General features: G+C 51.9%; 1 protein-coding gene across 48 annotated transcripts in view; it reads right to left on the bottom strand.

The window, feature by feature from the left end:
* The window catches only part of Rbfox1 (RNA binding fox-1 homolog 1), a 2,023,047-nt gene that overhangs the window by 145,504 nt on the left and 1,857,229 nt on the right, over positions 1 to 20,314 (bottom strand). For 43 of the 48 annotated variants that reach the window (XM_078024580.1, XM_078024586.1, XM_078024579.1 and 40 more), the window contains one exon: positions 12,621 to 12,863. In XM_078024580.1, the coding sequence (XP_077880706.1) occupies positions 12,621 to 12,863 (243 nt within the window). Of the gene's footprint in view, positions 1 to 12,620; positions 12,864 to 19,778; positions 20,066 to 20,314 lie in introns of those variants that run through there. The other 5 variants (XM_078024606.1, XM_040277833.2, XM_078024600.1 and 2 more) reach the window with 4 other exon arrangements.

The raw sequence follows: 20,314 nt of genomic DNA, 5'->3' as shown, positions 1-20,314 counted from the left end.
AGGGACTTTGAATCCTGCTGACCGCTGGACCAGGCAGGGACAAAATGACCAAGGCCTGAGTTCCCCGGGAGCCTCCCACTCCCCTGCGTGACCCTCCATCAATGCCCTCTGGTCTTCCTGGTCAAGAGCTTCTGGACAGAGAGTGGCCCTGCCTCCCAACTGTCTCCACACTCCCCCTCCCGACAGCATGGAGGACCTGTGGGGCTCGTCCCCAAGCCCGCCCCACCTCCTGTCATCTCTCGCCTTTTTGTGTAGCCCCCAGATGAATGTCACCCGGAGACACCGCCCGGAACCTCAGGCAGCTCCTGGAATAATTGCTAACCCGACGCCCACTTGCAAGCCAATTAGACAGAAAAGGGGGGGACGGGCCCACCTCCTGTCACCAGAGCAGAGGTTTTTCTTAGTAGAAAAAAAAAATGGTAGTTAATTTTTCCCCCTAAAAAAGGCCAGGGAACAATCTATTTAAATTACAGTGTTACAATGTGAAGCAAAGATGCAGAAGTCAAATACAATTTGGGTTATAATTAGCGATTTCCTTGTAGCACATCTCTCTGGGAAATCCAGGCCCCTCCAGTCCGTCTGCCAAGGATTTGAAAGGTCTCTAGGTACCCCTGAGGGAGGGTCTGGGGTGGGGACAGGAGGAATGTGTGTATGTGTTTGTGTCCATGGAGGAAGTTTAGAGCCTCACACAGAATTATGGAAGCAAACATTGATCCTTAGGTCAAACAAATCATATCCAGGGGGTTTTGAAGTCTGTCAATCATGGTTCACCATGATGGAGCATTGGGGCCTCCATTCCCCTGTCTGCAGTTTTGAGCATGGTCAAGCCTATCCCTGATGGGTGAAGGGAACAAGATGTGTGGCCCAGGGCATGGCCCAGGGAAGACCCAGCCTGCAGTGGGTGACAGAGAGGACTCTGGCTGTGTTTGAACCCAGCTCTGCTGTTCTCTGACCTAGGGTGACTTCCTTCTCCGTTTCCCTCACCAAGGTCACAAGGGGATAATTACAATCCCTGCCTGCCCCGACTCCACCAGCTCCTGCACAGAAAGCTCAAACCCTGCTACGTTGGGGGCACATTCACATTGTCCCCTCTTCAAAGACCAGAGTAGTCCCGCCCTTTGACTTGTGTGACGTACGACCCCACCACTTTTTTGGAAGGAGAAGGGGCTGCCTTTTCCCATCTCAAACAAGCCTGGGGCACGTCAGCCTTCACGTTCCACCTGTCCTGCTGACCGGGTTTGTCTGAAAACCTAGGACTAGTGGAGAAGGAGCCTGACCATGAAGTTCCTTCCCAAGGACACGGAGTCTGCAGAAAAGCCAGGCCCTCTAGCCTGGGACACTCTGAATAAGAGCAGCACTCATCCTCTGGGTGGTAATGACCTTCTCTCCAGAACGCAGAAGCCGGACAGTCCACGGGGGTCTTGGAGGTCTCACACTGCTAGACTTCCCTGCCTTGTGAGAGTCTGCGTCTCCTGCCATGGGGACAGTAACCAGCCTTGGGCCCCTGCAGAGCTGGATGGGAGGCCATGCCTGACGTCTGACAGCTCCACATTCTTTCAGGATGCACAGGTAGAAATGCAGAGCCCTAGCCAGTGCCCTCACCCAAGACGACTGCACCGGAGCGGGCAAGGACACAGGACACCGCAGGACCCACACGTCCCCAGTGCACAGCCTCCTGCCTCAGCCAGAGAGACCGAGACCCCACAGAACTCTTTTTCAGAAGTTTGCCCTCCCTTGTGGGGACGAGGCCCATTAGCAGCTGAATCCTCTGGCCAGGCACCAGGAGAGCGTCCTGGGGAGAAATGGAGGTTCCAATTGCAGCTTGTAGCCACTGCCAAAGTGGAATCCTCAAGCTCTGTCCAATTCAGCGCGGGAATGACCCGGGCAAGTGGGTTTTGAAAGCCACTACAGAATCCAGGAGGTTGAGGGGGAGGGGAATCGGGGTCAACACAGCTCAGGGGCGCTTCTTCAAGGATGCCTCCCTTTTGGTTTCTGCCGAGATACGTGCTGTTTGACTCAGGCAGGTCAATCTCCCTCTCTGAGCCTCAGAAATCTTTTACAAATAAAGTGGGAAGAGCAGATGGTCACTGTGGGCTTTCACATTCTGTGAATCTCTGCACTGCCAAGTGCCTTTTTTTTTTTTTTTTTTTTTTTGGTAAATCTGAAATACAGTGTCCCTTGAAGGGTTCAAGTTCCTAATTTTACCGCTTGTACTAAAAACCAGCATCCAAAGACTAAATCAGGGGTTATAAACTCGGTATCTGTGCAGCTGAGCAGTTAACAAGAGTGCATGGGAAGGCAGCGAACAGCCCAACACAGAAACCCAAGCTGCTGTTGATGCCTGAGAAAAGAAAATCAAAACATATAATAATAATGGGTCCCCAAATAGAACCTATGTTACCATTTTTTTTTTTTTTTGTAATTTTTGGTACTAGGGATCTAACCCAGGAGTGCTAGCACGAAGCAACATCCACAGCCCTTTTGATTTATTTTATTTTTTGTTTTGAGGCAAAGCCCTGTAAGTGGCTGAGGCTGTCCTTGAACCTCTGATCCTCCTGACTCAGCCTCCACAGTCACTGGGATCATAGGTGTGGGCCACCATGGCCAGCTGAGGCTACCACTTCTGCTAGACCTTCATGTGTCCTCCTAACACTTCCGAGGTACCCACCAAGGGCCCATGGCATCCCGCCTGCGCTTTCATCATGTCGCTATTAAAGGGAAAATTAATTCTTTACTGAACCTTAGGTAGCTGTTGTCAACCAGACTCTCTGAAACGTGTGTATTCCCTGCCTGGACTTGCTCGAGTTTTGCATCCTAACTGGGGTGGTCTTTCAGAATCCATACAGTGAGGAGAGTGGACGAGGGGAACTGGGGTTCCTTCCAGTTCTGACACCCCCCAGCTCCGGGTGAGCGGTTCTCGGGTCCTCGGTCCTCGTCAGAGAGGCCGCTTCTTTCTCCAGCCTTGAGTTCACAAGAGTACGGGGCTCACAGGAGTGCTCTCCGACCTACAGAGCAGATGGCCACAGAGGAGGAGCACCAACGGAGGCGCGGCTAACGCGTGACCCAAATTCTGCCTCCAAAACGAACTGATGCCCACGTCCAAGTTCATCCAAACACAAGCGGACCCCTTCGCGGGGCAGCAGGCGGCACGAGGACCCGGGGTCTCTGCCAGCAGCTGAGCCGGGCCTTTGCACAGCTCGGGAGGGCCCGCTGCCCCTTGGGATGGTCCAGCCATCCCCCCCAGGCCTGAAAAATCCCACTGTGTGCTCATCCTTGCTGCAAGGCGACTGAACTCACCGACGTGGAGACTGCCTAGTCATCCTGGGAGCTCAGGTGACATTGCACAAATTTAACCAGAGGGAAGTCAGGACCCAGCTTCCCACGGCTGACAGAGTCCCCGTGGGAACACTGGGGCTGACCCTGGGAATACGGTGGGCGCCCCCCTTTAACAGAAGGAGAAGCCCTGGGGCTTCCACACCAAACCCGAGCCCTCTCCCTCTCTAACTGGTTTTACCCTGGTCACTCACCGCCTGGACAGGACCAGGGACAGCGTGTGTCCATCAGCTGTTCTCAGACACAGGTGACCGAAAACCATCCACAGATCGTGAAGGCTAAGAATTTGTTCTAAAGCAGATCTGGGAATTTGCCTCTGACTTTGACTCTTAGCATAAAATAATTTCACAATTCTCTACCTTCCTTGAAAATAAGCAAAGGAATTGAATATGAAGAATTCACCCCCAGGAGACGACTCTGGTTCCTCCGCGTGGGTCTCGTGGCTGTGCCGTAACTCTAGTGGACCAGCCAGTAGGGCTGACTGCGTGACTCTCACAGTGCTGAGCCCTAAGAGTCTAAAAGCCCCAGATATGAAACAGGAATAGAGGTCGACAGAGCTGAGGTCACGGGCCCCGGGTTCCATTCTGGGTTGGGACTGGCATGAGTGCGCCAGGCTCTGCACCTCGAGGCTACCTCACCTCTCCTGGCAACATGAAGGGGGTATTCAGTGGGATTTTTATGACCTGTCACAAGAGCTTTTAACCTTGCCAGCATCCAACACTGAAACCCCAATCCTCCGAAAGGACGGAGCCCGAGGTCCCGGACGCCCAGACCTGCTGCTCTTCTCAGACAAAGCCCTAGGACAGCTCCGTCGTGCCTTTTGAACACGGCGGCCAAAGGGGGTTTCCAGTCGCCAGAGGGCCCTGGCATGGCTTCACCAGGCTTCGCTCTACCCAGAAAGGAGAAGGCCAGGGGCCACTTGCTCCAGTGTCCCCGGGCAGCAGGAGTGCATACCCAGGCTCAGGAGGGCATGAGGGAGGTCCCTGTGCCCTGAAATTAAATGTGAATCTTAGGAAAACGGAACCGGTGTTGACAAGACAGCTCAGCCACGCTGTCGTCCAAAAGTCAATTCTGAAGCCATGGGAACGTGTTATTGGAGTTTGCTCAAGGCGGGGTCTCACACTTCAAGGCTGCGGTTATGGGCCTGCCGGGGCCCTCCCTGGGGTGACCTGGTGCTTCCTGCGCAGAGAGCTAGAGCTGCAGCTGCAGCAGCCCGCGGCTCAGGAGCCCAGGGTGTCACTGGCCTGCCTGGGGGAGTTTGGGTCCCGAGGGTGACGTGCCTGGGACTGCTGTGTGGCCTCTCCTTGACCCCAGGGACCTTCCCAAGGTGCCTGCCTCAGGTCCTGCACCTGTCATGGGGTTGGGAGCCCTCGATGCCCTGTTCCTTTGGTGGAGGGAGGCCAGCCCAGGCTGAGGTGGTGCACATAAGTGCACTAATTGACACTCGGCGCAAAACATTATTTTTCGAGGCGATTATTCTCCGCTTTCCATTTCTATAGATCTACTTACCCTATTTTTAGACACTCCCTCCTTCAATGATTTTTGCCAAACTTTGAATAAAGCATATAGGGCTAAAATCTTCCAGAAAGGAAACGTCCTCTCTGGTGTGTTCTGATGTGTCATCTGATGGCTGCTTGAGAAGAAAGAGCAAGGAGGTTTGGAGAAGAGGAGGATGGGAATAAGACCAGCCTGAGAGCCTTCTTCCCCAAACCTGGGGGGGGGGGGAAGAGGGACGAAACTGGACAAATCCAGAAGCCAGGTCATTTGCTTAGTTTTGGTACCATGGACGGAACCCAGGAGCGCCTTACCACTGAGCCACCTCTCCAACCCTTTTTATTTTGAGCCGGGTTCTCGCTAAGTTGCTCAGGGCCTTGCTGAGTTGCTGAGGCTGGCCTCAGACTTGCGATCCTCCTGCCTCAGCCTCCCAGTCACTGGGATTACAGGTGTGTCCCTCTGTATCCAGCAGGAAGCCAGGTTTCTGAGTTAGAGGACAGGGTGGAGGAGCCAGGCTGGGGACAATCGGGGCTCTCGTGCCTTGGCCTTTGACAGTGGTCTTCTAAGCACTGGCCAAGAGACCTCCTTGGGGACAAGTACAGATGACATCTGGGCTTTGTCATTGGGCTGAGCTGCATGAGGAGCCTAACCATGCGGCTCCCAAACTCACGACATCCTTGGCCTCTTTTCCCCGATGTAAAATGGGGTACCAACACCGTTTAAAAGTGTGAGAGCCAGAGAAATGAGGACTGAGAGGGTGCCCGCTTGGTCTGTGGCCTGTTTTTTTTCTTTTTTGGTACCAGGGAGGGACTGAATCCAGGGGCACTCAACCACTGAGCCATATCCCCAGCCCTTTTTTTAAAATGTTTTACTTAGAGACAGGGTCTCACTGAGTTGCTTAGGGCCTCACTAAGTTGCTGAGGCTGGCTTCGAACTCTTAATCCTCCTGCCTCGGCCTCCCAGGTCACTGGGATGACAGGTGTGTGGCACCACCATGGCCACCTTGGTCTGTGGCCTTTCAACTTCAGTCAATCCACCTTACTCTCTTCTTTTCCCTGACACCAGCTGATTCTCAGGTACTTTCTTTTGTCCAAGAGAGAAGCAACCACAGTCAGGCTCACACTATCAGAAGAGCGGTGAGCTGGTCGCAGGTGGACCAGGTCGGGCAAAGGTGTGGCCAACAAGCCTTCTCAGGTACGGTCCAAGGGGGTTCAAACAGGAGCAAGCTCTGTAGGGGAACTGACCAGTACCTCTGAACCATTCACACACAGCAAAACAAAGAGACGGACAAACATCTGTGCTGGCTCTTGGGTCTGGCATGATTGGGAATTAGGACGAGATAAGATAAATCTCCCCGAAATCCAAACTCCACCCGTGGGCTACTTTTGTCTGTAAAGAGGCACACAAATGTGGAATAGAATGAGTTGGATTCAAAATGTGATACAGAGAGAGCTCCCAGTGCAAAGGGGGGGCCGAAGCAGGTGCTTAGTAGATCTCAATTGTTATTTTGAGAATGGAGACAGCGAGAAAAGAGAAGATACAAAGACTGAACTGGAGACAGGCGACAGGGATAGAGAGAGAGAGAGAGACAGAGCGACAAGCAGACACCCGCTGCGTTGGCACAGAGCACTTCTAGAAGGGAACAAAGAACACTCGTAGGGGCTGGGGTTGTGGCTCAGGGGCAGAGCGCTCGCCTTGCATGCATGGGGCACTGGGTTTGATCCTCAGCACCCCATACATAAATAAATAAAAATAAAGGTCAAGAAAAGAGAGAGAGACTTGTAGCTGGCATTCGTGGCAGGGGGACCTAAGGACCAGGGGCCTGGGTGCCGGGGAATATTAACTTTCATTTTGTAGCCTTTTTTCATGTTTGACTTTTTTTTTTTTAACCACAACTTTGAGTTATTTTCATAATGATCAAAATATGTCGTGGGCCTGTGTGAATATGTAACAACAAGTCTCACTGTTATGCATAACACACTAATAAGACTTTTTAAAAGAATAGCTAATTAACAACAACAAAAAAAAACAACGACCTTTCTGAGCAAGTGATTTTTTCCCCATGACTCTGCTCTCAGACTAGCTTCCGAGTCAGAACCCAATGATCTAAAGGGTTAAGGACAGGCCCCCATCGCCAACCAATGCCTCAACTCCTTAAGGCACTAAGGACACGTGGAGACAGGGGACACCCCTCGTTCAGCCCTCTTCCCTGTCAGCAGCGCCCAGCGCGCAGGGCCCCAGCTCTCAGACCCACGTTCTTTCTCCCACGGGGGTTTGAAGTGAGTGGGAGACTTAAACAGGCTGCAGATGTGTTAAAAATAGAAGTCAAGTTGCTATTGGAGATACATGGAGAATTCTCCACTTGCAAATCTCTAATTATAATATGTCAAGAGTAAAATACCTTGTCAGGAGTGGGATCCAGGGGGCGACGCATCTCCTCAGTCAGCACAGGGATCCGTGAGATGTTTGGAGGCCTACGTTAAACAGAAACTCAGCAGAAAGGTGTCCTGCAGGGATGCGTCTCGGCCCCTGGGGAGCGGGAGGGGTGACCGGCTAAGTCTTCTTCACTCAGCTCGGCCGGGTGCTCTGGAGCATCCTGCTTGCCCTCAAGAGGCTGTTCTTTGTGCTAATCCTGGGCGTGTGTGAGATGTTCCTGGAGCCCACCACGTGGTTGCATGCTTTCCCTTTCCCAGAACCACTTAGTTTCTCCAAGAAAAGACAGACTCTAGGAAGTCCTGAGAAGGACATTTAACCCTGTGGGTGCCTGTGTCAAAGGACAGTTATCCCAGGAACAACCCTGTCCCATGGAGTGACTTAGCCAAGTCTGGCTGTAATGGGACTGGAATGGGACCCAGGGCCTCGAGCATGCTTGGCAAGCACCTCCTATAGAGCCACACCTCCAGCTCCCCAGCAATGATCGATGCCAATTCAGGGTCCCGGGTCTGCATCCAGAATCTGGAGAATCCCCATTCAGTCCACTTCTAAGTGAATTTCCTCGCACGAGAATCGCAGAGCTTGGAACCAAGAGAAAGTAAAGGCAGCAAATGGCCAGGGTGGTGGAGAGGATCTGAAGTAAAGTGGCCATGGAGAGATTCAGATGAGGAAAGTCCGAGTCAAGTGGGTCAAGGAGAGCAAGAGCATCTCATTCCTTTTGGACCAGACAGAGGTAAGAGTCGTATGTCATCATTTGTAGCAGAAGACAAGATGGCCCCTCTGTGAGTCCCGCCCTTCCCTGAGACGAGTTAGGGGTGTTTTTCACAATCCCCTCAATAGTGTGCATCACTCAGAGGCTGCTGAAGATGACCAGTTCCTAACGATGAGACGACACCTCGCTAACAACCAGCCGCCCCACATGCTCCTTCTCCAGACTCAGGCGCTCACCGCCACTCTAACTGGATGGCACCTCTAGGAACTGTCAGAAGACTCCTAGCAGGTTTGCCCAAATTCAAGAGCACTCCTTGTTTCCAAATACCTTCTCCTCTCTGCTCCTAGATGACCCTCCTTCGTGGGTAGTAAGGAAATGGAGGTCAGCAATGCCTCAAGTTATCTCTTTCTCTGTAGCTCAACATGTTTATTTTGGGCCCTCTTCCCTTTCAAACTTGAAGCGCTTCCAAATGTCCACAGGAGCTTTATTTTTAGTGATCCCCTTGGAAAAAGAAAAACAGCCCAAAGTACCCATGTACAGGTAAACAGAAGAACAAACTGTGTCATGTCCATGCAGTGAAATAGTACTCAGCAATGAAAAGGGCTGAGCTACTGAGGCATACCACAATACAGAGTGACCTAAAACTAACCATGCCGAGGAAAAGAAAAGAGACATCCAGTCTGGATTTTATGGATACAAAATTCTAGAGACTGTAACCCAAGCTATAGGGAAAGAACCAATCAGTTGATCATCAAGAAACAAGGCAGAGAAGAGGCAGGAGAGGATAACAAATAGGCAACAGAAAGCTTGGGAGGTGATGGACAGACACTTTTGCCATTTTCTTGAGAGCAGTACTAGTTCCACACACACCTACCTGTGTAAAGACTTAACCAAACTGCACACTTCAAAAACACACAGTTCCTAGAACATCAGGGATAGGTTACTAAGGCTGCAGAAATTGCTTGTTGTCTCCTGGACTGTCAACTCTATCTGAATACCCTCGGTCCTATTCTTTCTGATTCTCTTGACCACATTTTGTCACTTTGTCTCCTGCGTCATTATTCCCTAGTTTCTGTCTCCTGTCCCCTTGAGTCCCCTCTACAAGGATCTCCTCCTTCGCATAAATCAGTGAAGCTAAGGCAGCTCTCCGACATATTGCTTTCTCCGATTCTTGGCTCCCATCTTCCTTTTCCTCATCACTCCAAAGGGATGTGACAGACAGGACTCGCCCACTCGAGGTCACTCCTCGACTCCTGGACCCCTGTGTCCTCCCCACTGCCCTAGCACAGCTGTGCTCTGTCCTCAGTGATGTCTGCGTCTCCAGTTTCAGTGACGTCCCCTCAGGTCACGCCCTCCAGGCTTCCATGGCTTAACCCTCCCCTGGTTTAGTTCCCTGTCTGAGCACCCGTTTCCGTGTCCTTCAAACGCCATTGCCAATGAGTTCTCCAATATCACATCCTTGTCCTTCTTTCCATTCCTTACTCTTGACGAAACCAGCAATCAAAACCCTTCCATGCCCGTGACCCCCCACACCCCTTTATGTCTGACCAGCCCTGTGCACTCAGAACCTCCAGGGAACTATATTCTACGGGCACCTGGTCAGGGGCTCTGGTGCAAAGCCCCTTCTGCCATGCATCTGGTATGCAGCTTGGTGGCCCCAGAGCTGATACAGCCCATCTCAGCCTCCACCACTGGGCAAGCACAACACTCCAGAAGGCAGTGAGTCCCAGGGGTGACGGGGGACAAAGCCAAGAGTCTCTCACTGTGCTGTTGAAGGTGACAGGAGCCTGACCTTGGAGAGGCAGAGCACCGGAAGGAAGGGAGCACAAGGAAGTAGAGCCAGACACGGTCCTGCTGAGACTGGACGGGTGTTTGCCAAGAGCCAAGCTGAGTCCACAGTCAGCCCTCCTCCCGGACCTTCTGCTCTGTGACCCAGTACATTTCCTGCCGAGTTTCCTGTGACTCGTGATGGGAAGACGAGGAGATGCTCCTCCAGCCAGGATTCTGAGGCAGATCCCTCAGAAGGAGCTTCTCCTACCACGATAATGCACCGACACCCCCCTGGAAACAGACGCTCTAGGACCCAGCCCACGGTAATGTCTAACAGAACACATCTCCTACGTTCTCCAGGGAGACACGCATCTCAAGGGCAGGGGGGCTTATCTGAGCTCTTGCTGCAGTGTCTGCGCCACTATGGGCCACCAGCACGGTTTTGAAATTCAGTGGTGTTGAACGGTAAAGTGCTCTTTGGGCAGGGAAAGGAGGGTGGGCATCTCAACTTCGTGGTTGGATGAAGATTTCCATTAAGCTAGGATCCTTACTTTAGGTCACATTTTAGAACTCTCCGGTTCAAGCTCTTTCCATTGGCTTTCCCTTGCTTCCAACATGGAATTCCAACTGCTACTGGCCCCTCGGCCTGGAGGATGCATAACTCCTGCCAACGGTGCATTACATCTCTGACTATGCCTTACTCCCCTGCATCCCAGGCCTTCCTGCCTCAGCCCGTACACACTGGCGTCATGCAGTTCTCTGAACCAAGCTCTCTGCAACTTCAGGACCTCTGGCTTGGTATTCTTTCTGCCTGGAGAGTTTTGTCTTCTTGTCATAAATACCATCTCCTTGCAGAAATGTTCCCACACTCCCCGAGGCAGGAAGTTCCGTCCTTTTCTACCTTCCCGCGGTACCCTCTTTTCTGTAAGCGTGGGCAGCGTGGTTTGTGGAGCTAGAGCTACCAGGTCGTAGAGCTCTTTGGCATGCGCTCACTCTCTGCCTCGGACTAAGTTACAGGAGGGAAGGGGCATGTCTAGGTGGTTCAACCACAGCACCTAAATGTGAGGTCGTGGCCCTCCTATGTGCTCGATCAATGTTCATGACGGAGAGAATGAATTCATGAGTCAGTATTTCACAGTAATTCGCTTAATAAATAATGTGTAACTGGACCTTCTTTTTATTCAAAAAAACAACCTTCCCAGGCACCGCTACCATTTATTATCACAAAATAACGAACACAATAAACAATGACCCCATCACCACCACCCAGCTGTCCACACAAGAAACACCTGCTAAACCAACAAACCCACTTAATGAACCCAACCCTCAGGTATGGCCACTAAACACAAAAACATAACTGCAGTACAGTTCCCCAGAGCCCAAGGTGGAAACAACCCAAATGTCCACCAATAGATGGACATGTAACCACAATGAGGTCCTTCCACACCGTGGAGTATCGATATGAAGGAACGTTGGTGACACCGTGTTAAGTGGAAGAAGCCAGACAGAAAAGGGCAGACACTGCGGACTCCAGTGTCTTTGAACTGTTCAGCAAAGGCAAAGATATACAGATAGGCAGCAGAGGTGGCTGCCATAGGCTGCGGGGCCGGAGGACTGGGTGTGAGGTTTCCTTTTGGGGAGATGAAAATGTCCTTCAACTAGATGGTGGTGATGGCCATGCTCTACTGTGAATGTACTAAACGCCGCCGATCTGTGTACATTAAAATGGCAAATTGCATATCACATGGATTTTATCACAACCAAGAAAGGGGAGCAGGCAAGAGCAAGTTGCAGAACACACACTATTTTGAGTTTCTCCAAAAGTAGGCCCCAATGAACAAAATGCTAAGCACCAAAGTTCGCCCTAGGTATCTTCTACTCCAAGAAAAACCTACGGGTGCTCCCAGCCCACAAACTTCTTCCCACGCTCTGGTTTCCCAGAGGCAGATGGGGGCAGGGAGAAGGGCCTTGTGCTGCCAGTGCCCTGGACTGGATGCGTGGTGTGCCAGCTTCTAGGGGAGCCTGCAGGGCGAGGCTTCCTCCCCAGGTTTGGAGGAATGCATGGTTCTTGCAGGTGGTACAGGAACAAACACACACTGATTCTGATATGAAAAGGCCTATTGAGAGCTGTGTTGGATGGCTGGCCTGTTAACACTGGTTTTCCTGTAGGGTGGTCATTAAGGGTGTCCTTTCCATGTTTGTGGCCCATTTAATCCTTCTATGGACCATAACGTCTACTCTTTTTGGGAAATCAATCATGCAACCACCAACATTAAAATACCACACTTCTCGGGAGCCAAGACCCTCTGGCCCTGCCCTGGTGCAGTCCCCACCTCTGCCTTTCCTGTGTCCCAGCTACAGGAGTCCTGAAGCCGGGCACACCCACAGCGTGGGCCACGCTCTGGTGCATTCCGCTAAGTCTCAGAAGGCTGTGGTGGGAACCGGCACCAGATTTGTTTCCAGAGTGATGGAAACATTCCAAAAGCAGATTTCAGAGAAGGGTGGGCAACTCAATCACTGCAGGGCACACCATTTTAAAATCCGGGAAATGTATGGTGGATGGATCATCTCTCTGTCGAACCATTTTCAGTCTATTCCATGGGGATGATATTTTGGAAAAGGCAGAAGTGCAGAACAAAAGAGATGGATGTTTCTTTTACAAACCAGTGTGCGCAATGAAAAATGTATCGATTTAAACAAATAACAGGAAAGGATGCGCGCGGCCCAGGCGAACTTCGGGGCGTTGGTACGGCTAGGCCACTCGGCGCCACTTGGCTGGCCTGCGTCCCTGGCTGGCCGGGTGCACCTGGGCTGCGGCTGGCACGGCCTGGCACACGCCGGGTGCAGCGCCCCCCGCCCCAGCGTGGAGCCCACTTACTGTGGCGGTGCCGGACACGGTCTGCGCGCTGGTGTCCGCGGCGCTCTGCTCCGAGTGCGACTGGGCTGGAGGGTACAGGTTTAACGTGTGCTCGGGGACGGTGGTCTGGCCCGTGTACTCTGGCGCGGGGTGGGGGTGGGGGGCCGTGTATTCCGCGGGGATGCCGTTCTGCGGAGGAGCAAACTGGGCCGAAGCGTAAGGCTGGGCCATCGTGTCAGGGGTAGCTGCTGCTTCCTGATTACCCTGCAAAACCAAACAGGTGGAGAGAGGGAGAGAGAGCTTGAGTGGGCTCCGAAGAGGACCTTGACCCTCCGCCCCAGGCCTCCAGCTCCCTGCAGCCCCAGCGCCCCCACCGCAGGCACCGCTCGTGCGCGTCCCGAGACTGCAACCCCCAGAATCCCCATTTCACAGATGCAGAAATAGAGGCGCAGACTCTCAAGCACCCTTCCCCCTGTCATCCAGCCTGAGACTGCAGACTGCGCAGGTCTGTGTCCTACTGGATTGGGGCTTTTTTTTTTTTTCTGTGCAGATCCTCGTTTTGGAAGTCGTGAGCATGTAGTTGTCTACAGTGTCAGCGCAGCCTTGATTTGATACTTAAAGTGCCAAGAGAGATTAAATTGAACGAGTGTGTTCTTGAGAGGAGAGACAATTCATCTAAGCATTTGAATTTAATCAAAGTTTTATGTGACTTGGCTCACATCATGGGGTGGGGGAGGGTCCTCTTAATGGTCCCAGTGTGTGCCTGGTGTGTGTCTCTGTGTGTGTGTGTGTGTGTGTGTGTGTGTGTGTGAGAGAGAGAGAGAGAGATGTTCCCAGCCCCCATGTGAAAGAGCCAAGGAGAATTCAGGTCCTAATTTAGACAAAGATGTCCCCTGTGATATCAAAGCTTTTCTGCAAAATGTTGGACTTAACTCTTCTTAGCCCCATTAGTCAATCAATGCCTTTCCCCCAACCCTGGTCTTATTTTTTATAAGCACAGAACATTATATAACAATTTGCCCTTCAGTTATAGCCTAAACATGCAGAATGATAATTACAGTCAAGTCAAAAGAATTAAAAAAAAAAAAAAAGCCTGAATTCAAATGTTTCCATTTCAGGAAACATCTTTCTCCCTCGGCCTCCACCCCTAACTCTACCACCCTTCACACACACACACACACACACACACACACACTCACACTGAAGGCATAAGAAATCATAACCTAGAGGTCCAAATTTTCCATGGTCTCAAGAGATGTGATTGCACAGTCAGAAAGAAAGAAAAAAATATAAAAAGCTTAGCAATTAAGCACACCGAAGAGCGGCCTCTCCTATTGTCTGTGGTCAATTAGCTGTGACTTTCGCCCTCTCCCCTCCCGTAATGATAGGAGGGCACATGGCCTCAGTACCCTCCAGGAACATTCTAGAGCACATTCCACTGAAGTAGCTCGAGCACAGCAGATATGCGGTGCTGGGGGAGGGTGCTCCCAGAAGAACACACGGATTTGTTGAGAGAGGACCCTTAATTAGAATGTTAAAGCTGACACTTGGAAGAGAACTGAGCTTGGGAGAAGTTTAAAACCTTTTACAAGTGAGAACATTCCCGCCAGGCTCCTTCCTCCTCCAGACTCGTTTTTTCCAAATGTCTGTGCACTGGAAGTGCAAGCGTGCATGTGTCTCATCCAACACTTTCTGTGGCATCTGTGGCGGTAGAGGGTCTGCCTGGGCTGAGGCTGGGCTGCTGGGTGCCCACAGGACCCCGTCTCTCCTGGGAAAACTCAGAGCACGCCTATTGTCCTTGTCCTGGGGTTCTTTAGAAACAGCCCAGTTTCTGTATGGGGAACATTCCCACGCAGCCCTCCTGGTGCCAGCCCTGTTGCCAGGTAGGCACAGCCATGTGACAGCAGGCTGGCCAGATCAGAAGGTTATGTAGCCACAGGCCTGGGGATTTCAGTTCACACCCATCTATTTAGGGACCTCACTGCTGAGGTCAGCCCAGTTCACTCTGCATTCTGCTGCAGACTCTGGAAAGAAGTTTTATTGTCACTGTGATTGGCGGCTGTAAACATACCCAAGTCTGCAGCTGCCAAGAACTGACACTTGAAAAGGACCTGCATACAGATGTGGCCACACACACAGGCAGGTGGGAACGAGAGGATCAACGGAGTTCTTGAAACATCATTCGAAGTCTAGCATCTAGCCGTACCTGCATTAGTAACACCCTTGTTTGTTTCAGTTACATGAGTAAATGTACTATTTTCCAACAGCTTTATTGAGATATCATTAACATAAAAATGGTACATATTTAAGATATATAACTTGTTGTTTTGAGATATATGTAACATATATTTATACACATATATACATATGCTGTGAAAAGATCACCACGTTCCAGTCAGTTAACTTAGCTATCACCTCCACACGGTTACCATTTGCCTGTGTGTGTGTGTGTGCGTGGTGAGAAGATTTAATTTAAGTCGTACCCTCTTAGCACATTTCAAGTATAAAAAACACAGCACTTCTAACGCTCATCCCCACGCTGTGTATGAGCACTGCAGAACTTGTGCATCTTGCATAACTGAAATGTTGTACCCTTTGCCTTATTTTCTCTAAGCCAGTTTTTCTGTTACAACTCAAAGGGTCTTGACTCAAAAAGAGAGAGAGACAGAAAAAGAAATCCTTGGCTATTTCATAACTAGAGTCTTCATCTTTCCCTGGGCTAGTCAAGGAACGTCACTTGTCCACGCCCGACTGGAAGCCCCCCAAATGTCCCCACCTTGGGAAGCTTCTAGAGGGAATTCACCCTGTTACAGTCAGCTTCCATCCAGGTGCGTCTCAACTTCCGCCATCTTCCACCTGCTCCATCTCTGAATGGAAAGACAGACTTGGGGAAGCTCCAGGTGTGACCACCTAGCAGCGCACAAATGATACCTAAGCCAGGACACAGGCTGCAGGCCCACAGAGGCCAGGGGGCTCCCTGCTTCTCCAGAGAAAAGACCCCCACGAGGAACACAACCTTGCAGAGAAGCCTCAGGAAGTTGGAACTGTCCCTTAGCACGTTCAGGGCAAAGGTTCTTCTGGGACCTGAGGCCTCCCATCTGCTGTGGGAGAGAAGGTGGTCCACCCTGCCCACACCATCAAGGCTCTCCACTCACAGCCCCTCTGCCTGGGAAGCCCCCCGAAACCTGGCCTGGCCAATCCTATCTTCTTGCTCAGGTCCCACATCAAGAGCTCCCTCCTCCAGCAAGCCTTCCTTGACACCTAGCCCAGCTCCATGCTCCATCACACGTGTGGCCACTGCTGCCTCTTCCGGTGCCTGTGAGCTCCCCGAGGACAGGTGGCTGGACCACGTCCACTCTGCTGTCTCGAAGCTCCCGCAGCAGAGCAGAGCTGTGGTCTCACTTCCCATGGTGTGCTCGGTGAATGTGGGCTTGAAGAAAGGAAGTCTGGGCTCGGCAGCCTCATGCACGGCAGGAGGCAGGGCGGGAGGAGCAGAGAGGACTCGGCAAAGGACTCGGGGGCCCGATCTAGTCCACCTCGTGGTTTTGTCAATGAAGTTTTGTCAGGACACAGCCCTGCTCATCTCTTTCCACGCTGACTCTGGCCACCTTTGTGCTACAATGGCAGTGTTTAATAATTGCGACGGAAACTACACATCCCACAGAGACTGTGCAGCGGGGCCTATGCATGAACAGCTTCTAATGGCCACGTCAGAATGCGGTCAGTCATGGGGCACTGCTAGGAGCCCATCATTGCAAAAACAGTATGAAGTAAAAAGCCGGCCCCCAGGAGCAAGAGGCAGGAGGGGGACTTGTACTCTACCTGAACCAAGGGCAGGTGCTGTCAGCTGGCCTTGGAGAAGGGTGGTGTGGAGGAGGGAACAAAAGGAGGGGTCAGAATCACTTCTGAAATTTGCCTTCCGTCACCATCACCTTCCTGCAACCACACGTGCATGTCCGCACACATGTGCATACACACCTGCACGCGCGTGGTCTCTCCCTCTCTCTCACGCACACCCAGAGGCTGCCAACGCAGCACAAGTGGGCTCATACGGAGAAGGTCCATCTTGGCCTCAGGCTCCTGTGCTTCGTCTGAAAGGCAGCCCCACCTCCTGTCTGTGGCTCACCAGACAAGCTGGATGACAGTGTCCTTTACCTCAGGCCTGGTGCCTGCCAGACACCCTGCCACTTACTTTACATCAGCAGCTCTTGAACCAGCTTACCAGGGGACAGGAGGCAGTGACTGGAGGCATTCTTTGTGGTCACCACTGGGGGAGGAAGTGCTCCGGGTATGTAGGGAGTGAGATCAAGGACGGTGCTGGACACCCTGCAGTGGTACACAGGACTGCCCCTGCCTCAAAGACTTCTGTGGACCCCGTGGTTTACCAGTGCCGAGGTCTGCATCTCTAATTCCACTTCACTTTGCAGTTGAAGACGCTCTAGCACAGTCTTGGGAAATAGCTGTGCCACGCCAGCGCCACAGGTCCTTCCTAGGAAAACCAGGCGTTGAGCCACGCCCATCTCCATCCAGGGCCCAGGGCTCTCTCATTGGGCAAGGGAGTCACCTAGCAGGGAGGTTGGTCCTCCTCTTCAATGTGCAAACCCCTCCCTCTCACACACATCATGGGCCCAAGATCTGTCTTCCACACCCTGTTGTGGGGATGCCAGGCACTGGGGTATTTGATGCTCAGATGCCAGCAAATCTCTCTGCCAGGTAAGGAAGGTGATCCTCGGCAGGTGGCGGGACAGCAACTTGGGAAACCTCTGCACCGGGTCTCCAAGCTGAGGCCTGGCTTCAGATTCTCCAAACTGTCCCAGGATGAGTTAGGGCCAGGAGAGGCCAGCGGGAGAAGGTCCACCCTGGCCTCAGGCTTCTGTGCTCCAGAGCAAACCGCGCCCTTCTGGCCAACCCAGGGCACCAGCTCTTAGGACCACGTCCAAAGGGGCCTCCAGCTAGCATCCAGGTACATGAGGCTCGAGGTTCATCCTGTACCTGGAGTTCCCCAGCAGATGTTGGGGGGACCCCCTGCCGTTACTTATTAACACCGACAGCCGTTCCAGAGAGACCCTAATTAATATTCCCAACATTTGCACTTTAGGCTAATTACAGCTAATATTTAATTAAGATCATTGTACTTCCTGTGGAATTACTTTCCACCTTCAAATGACTTCGGAGATGTCTTTGTTCCCTCCCAAGTGATGTTCCTGGATTCTCCGCTTGGCTGAGACGCATTTTCTGGAAAAATACATGGACACTAAGGGCATCTTTTCCACTCCAGGTCACGGCTCAGACTGGGCTGGTGAACGGGTCCCGTGGAAAGCCAACGCCAACTCCAGTAGGTGACGGTGACCGGCCAAATGATGGGAGCCCGGCGGCTAGACATTCCCTCATTCCCAGAAGCTGCCTGCTTTCTCCCAACCCAATGCCAAACCCCCACCTTTCCCTAAATAAATGGAACGGTGGAAGAGGCTGGGATATTTGCAGAGTCAGGGTGCACGTGGGTGTGCTGGCGGAGGGTGATTCTGCCTCACGAGTGTCCCCCACATCACCCAGCAAGTGTGCGAAGAGCTTCTGCAAACCTTACGTCCAATTCTGAGTGCCAGGACTTTCTCGGGAGGCTGCCAACTACACAAGAGGGGAAGGGCAGGCGGGCGGGTGGGAAGAGGCCGTGGCCCCCCTCGTACCTGAAGACTCACTGTTCCCGCTGCAACCCCGATTACAAGCTTGGACTCAGGGATCGACGTCGGGATCAATGTAGAAGAGAGTCCCTCGTCCTCAAAACACCAAACCTATCAGTCCATCAGAGCAACTCAAAACCAGCATGAGGGAGGGTGTGGAACCCCGTCATGACCCCAGCCACCCCAGTGGGTCGTTTTCACTCTGTTACTGGGAGCAAAAGGATTATTCAAATGCAACCAAGTCTGATTCTTAAAAGAAAAAAAAAAAAGGAGTCATTTCAATTTAAATATTTTACTGAAGCATGAAATAGCCAGAATATTATTGCTATTTTAAGACAGATGCTGTGATCTGACTGTTTAGCCTCGTGTGTACGCGCACATGCAGACAGCCACACCTCTGATGCCCCCGGTGTCCCCAGTCCTTCCGTCCCCTGCCTCTGTACTTCCTTCCTGAGGTAGGCTCAGGAGATGGAGCTGTTTCTGCTGCTGTCCCCAGACCCCCTCCTCCGTGCACTGCCCTGAGTGGCTTAATAAAGTAGTTTTAGAGAACTAATAAGAGAACAAAGGGTGGCAGCCGTTCAGACTTTGCAGAATATTTCGTCTCAAGATCTAATGCAAACCACATTTCAACTGAGAAATAGCCTTTACGTGGCGGAGCACAAAATGCCCTGTTCTGTCCATTGTAACTGCCTGCCCTACCCCGACAGGGAAAGGAGCCTGTCTGTGTAGCTGCCCAGGTGGACTGGAAGATAATCAGGTGTTTTCCTGTGTGTGTGTGGGTGTGTGTGTGTGGGTGTGTGTGTGTGAATAGTCAAACTTCTTCTTGGGCACCCCTGCCCTTTTTGGCTTCTGGAATTTATACATCCCTAGTTTATTTCTTGACTCTCCTCCACCAAAAAAAAAAAAAAAAAAAAAAAACCCTCCGGGACTAAAGACAATTCTTATGAGAGAAGAAATGCACAGGAATGTTTAACACCTAATAAGCCTCTGATTGCACCTGTCCACACCGCCAAGGCAGGCAGGGGTTCCAGCCGCCTCGGGACCCCCGGCCCCCCCAGCCCCGGCGCAGACTCGCTGGAGGAAACGGCACACTCCCGTGCTGCCTGCAGCCTTCAGTCTTGCTGACGGTTTGTTTTACTTCAGTTTAGTAGCCTGGTCTGATCTACTTCTCTGGCAAGAAATCCTGCATATTCAGAGAAAGCCTCGGTGCTGAACTGGAATGAGCTCAACGGTACCATGCCCCGGGGGCACTGGAACAAAGGAGGAAAATACAAAATGACACCATGAACCTGGAGGTTCTGCGACCAGCCCAGCTCCGCACGGAGTCGAAAGCCCCCTCCACCCCCACCCCCACCCCACACAGTCTTCACAGAAACTCCTGTCCTTAGCCCAGGCTGGATGCACCACGCAAACTCAGAGAGCACAGCGCCGGGAAAGGGAAAGGCTTGGCTTCATTCGAATCACAATTTCAAGTGAAAAATTAAATGGAAAGAAAAAATACCTGCTGCACCCGTCTGCATCCTGTCTCTTCCATAAACTTAGCAGCTGTTCTGGTCCCACACCACAAAGCATCTGCCCAAATCAACCCTCGATTAGGAGCGAGGGTGTGTGCTCTGGGCAACGTGCGGATGATCGGGGTGTTGAAGGACGGGGAGCCGAGGCCGCCTGGCTGACCTCCCCCTCAACATCTGACTGCACCCAAAACCAGCCCCAGATGGGACTCTTCTGCAAGGGAGGCCTGGCCCATCAATCACGGCTCGCTCCTCCTCTGGCTGCTGCTCTCAGTTTCAGAGTGCACCACTGAGCAGATGATTATGTACAAGAAAGGAACACACCATACGCGCGCACACACGCGCACACACACACACACACGCACACACACACACACAGTGCTCAACTACATTAATAGCTGTTTAAAAAACATTAGAAGTGCTATTCTACGCATCGCCTAGAGCTGGGATTTTTCATTACTAAACTAAATATATGGTATGCAAAGTTATAAAATCCACTGGGAAGCTGGCTACCATCTTTATTTAT

Source organism: Ictidomys tridecemlineatus, chromosome 10, assembly GCF_052094955.1.
Source record: "Ictidomys tridecemlineatus isolate mIctTri1 chromosome 10, mIctTri1.hap1, whole genome shotgun sequence".
Lineage (NCBI taxonomy): Eukaryota > Metazoa > Chordata > Mammalia > Rodentia > Sciuridae > Ictidomys > Ictidomys tridecemlineatus.
This window is presented reverse-complemented; position numbering and strand designations above follow the sequence as displayed.